Below are 4,380 nucleotides of genomic sequence, written 5' to 3' on the forward strand. Positions count from 1 at the left end.
GTTCATGTTTAAACCCAACCCTGTCGAATTCATACCAATCCAACCCGACCCTAATTGATCTTGTCAGGGCTGGATTGGGTCGGACTGGGTTGGGTTGACTCTGGCTTCTGTAATGGTTGGATTAACCTGTTTTTTCCATTTATATCATATAAATTAAATCATTATAGAAAAATAAAAATACCAATGAGAGCCCTAAATTCTAATATAAAAATTCAAGGTTAAATTTCGCATTGGATTGGGTTGGATTGAGCCGTGCTAAGGCCTCAACCTGAGTCCAACCCAATTCTGACCCAGGGTTGGGGTTTTTCAAGCCTAACCCGTTCTTAGGATTAGAAACTTAACTCAAACCCTATTTAGGTTCAAAAGGGGCCAAAACAAGTTCGAATTATCAAGACCAAAGTTTCACACTTAATCCAAACACTTGTTTAAAAGGTAAATATAAGGATTTTTTTTTTTTTGGGAACCTAAACATGTTAATAAGGTTCTTCAAACATCACTTTTCAAACTTAGGATACTGAAACATCACTTTCTCCAACTAGGGTTCTAGGTGCAATTAAATATTTTCACTTCCCTAGATGATAATTTGAAGAATGATCGAGGCACCTCAATTTAAAATATTATGCATGTGATAGTTCTTTTTTTTTTATTTAAGTTTAATTCTTTTATTCTAATGTTAGTACAAGTACCAAGACTCACTCCGTGGCTTCAAAAATTTAATAAGATGAAAGTTTTGGTCAATTTTGGCCTTAATCCAAATAAAACCTATACATATTTTGGTAAAAAATAAAGAATATACTAACAAGACCCAAGATGTGACCTTTCTTGTGTCATCCTTACCAACATACAATAGCATCATCGCGATCGTTTACATCCAGGACTCTTATGCAAGAGAGAGATGCCAACGCCATGGGATTCATGAAGCATCATGCATGCTATTTTATTTATTTATATTTTATAAAGGATTTTTTTTTTTTTTTTATATTTAGAATAAGTAGAGATTCACCAATGAAAAGTAAGAAAAGTGATGCAGAGAGAACTTAATTAGTGCTTGAACATGTGACCATTTGGTCATAATAGAGTAATATTACTGTTGTACGTGTATACTCATTGTTAAAATTTCAGTTTGAAATGTGTAAAGAAAGTAGTTCATAATTAAATTAATTTTTTTTCATAACTGTTTAAAATTACCACTTGAACGAAATGAATATAAAAATAAGAAAATTGGTTTCCATAGAGGAAGTGTACATGGTCCTGCACCTAGAAACATGGGAGGGTGAAATGATTGGCTCCCTCTCTCTGAAATGAAAATATGACGCCTCTATTGATGCATCCTTGTGTGTTACTATTGGCCCTTGCCATATGCAGGAGCTACACTTTCCTACATGAAACACTTCAATCCGTGTATATATTCAACATTTCTGTATTCGTTGGAAGCATTATAATTTTGAAGAACTAATATCATTGTTATATACTCTACTATACTAACACTTTATATTTAGAGCATATTTGTGTATATTCAATTGTCATTGGATTCTTTATTAAACCTGGACTACGGCCAACATGTATATTTGTCTCCCCCCGCCTTTTTTATATATTTTTAAGCACATCCACCCATAAAAATAAATTTTTTTATACTTTTTGGAGACGAATAAAAACAAATATACTTTAATTAATTTAAGGAAGAAAGAATGCTACCCGCTAGCATGCGTCTATGCTTAAACATAACAGATCTGAAAAGACAACATTGTAGATGCTCACGCATGCTCTCCCATAACTGACTGGCGTGTACTTGGGCCAAAGGGTAGTGTTCTCTTGCCCTTAATTTAATTTAATGTGTAATTTTTTTTTTATAACTCTTCTATGCATGCTCTTGTTGGAAGATGGCCAACATGTGTATTATCAGATCTAAGCAATATATAATATATACGTTTTTTTCTTAATACATGATCTGCTGCCATGATCCACATGAAACCTTGAAAAGTTTGATTATTTAATATCTCTTGGAGAGAAGAATTTCATTCACCAAGTTGTCAAAATTGACATGGGAGGGGCCACCAGGAGCAGTGGCCTCCTCTGCTTTCTTCTTCCATTCCATGGCCTTCTTCTTCATCTCCTTACCCTTAGCCCCCACCATCAACTCCCTCACAAGCCTCTCAACATCTTCCCTCTTCACATCTGGGTGAATTTCATCCCCTATCCCCCAATTAACACATGAATACCTACAGTTGGTTAGTTGCTCAGCGAAGAAAGGCCAACAGATCATAGGCACACCACCACAGATGCTATCAAGTGTAGAGTTCCAACCACTATGTGTTAAAAACCCACCAATGGCTGGGTGACTCAGGACTTTCTCTTGTGGGCACCAACCCCCCAACATACCTCTCTCTTTGGTCTGAGTCATGAACTCGGTTGGTAACACGGCCGAGTCACCCACCACAAGATTAGGTCTTATGATCCACAAGAATGTCTGCTCACTATTAGCGAGTCCCCAAGCAAACTCAGTGAGTTGTTGAGTCGTCATTACCGTGATGCTACCAAAATTCACGTAGACCACCGAACCGAGTTCTTTGGAATTGAGCCATTCAAGACAATCCGATTCTTCTCTCCATAGATTGGAACCTATAGACTTCAAATCATCATCAATCTGCAACTGGTTCAACAACAATTGTAGAGGTCCAATGGTGTAAACACGAGGCAACATAGTGGAGAGTACATCCAAGATGTCTTGATCAAGGGCATCAAAGGTGTTTAAAATGACTGCCGTAGCTTTCTTGGTTCTCTTTGTTTCTCCATTGATGAAGTCGAGCATTAAGTCATTGGGATCGGTAGCTCGGGCAGTACTGGGTAGATCTCTCAAGCGCATGTTCTTCATTCCTGGGATGCAGTCAATGGGAGTGTCTAGATACCCATTTGTCAAGTAGCTTGCATCTAGCATGATATAGTGAACAAAGAAACAACAACATAGCAAATTAGCGATAGAAATAATCCCACATCAGGTGTGAGTAGCCCGATGTGAAGGCATGCAAATCCCTCAGGGAAGATCACAGTTCCCACATGTATTTCTACATTGTTAATTTGCATTTCAAAAGACTGATCTGATGAGAGGCGTTCAAGATAATTGAGGAATGTGGGACTAACAATCCCCCTCAGGTTCACACGTTTGCTTCTACATCGTAAATTTTCATCTCAAAAGACCGATATGATGAGAGGAGGTGTTCAGAGGTAAATGAGTGGATGTCACTAGAAAGGGGATAGTATCGGACGAGATCATGTAAATTTTCATTTCGAAAGACCAATCTAATAAGATGAGGTGATCGATCACATGTATATGACAGAAAGTGTTTTCTCCTCAATATCTATGTGGGATTAACATGCACCTTTTCCTAATAGCTAGCTTTCAAGGATGAGTTCTACCGAAGTTCCAACATGCCATACACAAATTCACATCTAACTAAGTATTCTCATGAAAAGATTTTCCTTACCTTTGAGAGGTATAAAGCCTTTTTCCATGAGGAAGTGATAGTTCAAGTAAGCGAAAAAGCCACAAGCACTATGCGTCCAAAACATAACTTGAGGGACTCCAAGTTCCTCAGCTGCTTGAAGAGTGAAGCTCATGCAACCATCAGAAACTATGCCGGTGACCGGAGGGATGTTGACATCGGCGTTGAGTTGAGAGAGGAGGTTGCGGAAGGGAACTAAACAAGTCTTCCTGGTGGAGTCACATAGGGAAGGAACGTCTTGGGTAGTATCAATGTTATCTGAATGTGGGAGACCATCAGGAATGGTGTGGAAGTGAAAGTCAGGTAAGCCCTTTAGAGAATCAGGACCTCTTGACTTAAGTAAGCGTCTGTGATTGTATTCAGTGTTGACAAAGGTGATATGGAAGCCTCTGTGATGAAGAAGCTTTGCTACCTTGAGCATAGCGCTAAGGTGGCCTTGGGCTGGGACTGGGATGCATACGGCATGGGGCTTCTTCTCCTCCCTTACAGTAGAACCCATCTCTCTCTTTGGAGGCTTAGTGCTTGTGGAGGTTCGTGGATTTATGCTTCACAAGAGAGACAGAGAGAGAGAGAGAGAGAGAGAGAATGAGTTGTTCCATCACCAAACCCCAACCCCCAACAAGAAGTGGTTTTTGGAAGGAGCAAAGGAAAAGGTAAGGTTTGCTGGTTTGGATAAAAGTAAAGAAAATGCTTAACCAGAAATAATCGTGGGAGCCGTGTACTCAGACGTGTGTGGATCAGATTCTTTTATGAGAATGATTGGAATGGTTTCTGTACGATCTGATCCGTACAAATGGAATTCATTGCATAACTTTTTCCTATCGTGGATCAGAATCGTATAAGAATGGTTCTGTACCTGGTCCATGGTCCACTTTCCATT

At 38.9% G+C, this 4,380-nt stretch overlaps 1 protein-coding gene across 1 annotated transcript; it reads right to left on the reverse strand.

Moving 5' to 3' along the window:
* Positions 1-1,894: 1,894 nt before the first annotated feature.
* On the reverse strand, positions 1,895-4,129 carry LOC122091257 (7-deoxyloganetin glucosyltransferase-like). Its single transcript, XM_042661122.1, has 2 exons — positions 3,483-4,129; positions 1,895-2,928 (listed from the first exon to the last, which is right to left on the reverse strand). Exons 1-2 carry the CDS (start codon positions 3,997-3,999, stop codon positions 1,991-1,993), a joined length of 1,455 nt encoding a protein of 484 aa, XP_042517056.1. The 5' UTR covers positions 4,000-4,129; the 3' UTR covers positions 1,895-1,990.
* Positions 4,130-4,380: the final 251 nt, after the last annotated feature.

Source organism: Macadamia integrifolia, chromosome 10 (genome assembly GCF_013358625.1).
Source record: "Macadamia integrifolia cultivar HAES 741 chromosome 10, SCU_Mint_v3, whole genome shotgun sequence".
NCBI classification, from domain to species: domain Eukaryota; kingdom Viridiplantae; phylum Streptophyta; class Magnoliopsida; order Proteales; family Proteaceae; genus Macadamia; species Macadamia integrifolia.

Excerpts from the sequence above, each read along its gene's own strand:
- LOC122091257 (XM_042661122.1), bottom strand. The coding sequence starts at position 3,999 with ATGGGTTCTACTGTAAGGGAGGAGAAGAAGCCCCATGCCGTATGCATC. Across the intron at positions 2,929-3,482 it reads AGGCTTTATACCTCTCAAAG|ATGCAAGCTACTTGACAAAT; the intron begins GTAAGGAAAATC and ends ATATCATGCTAG.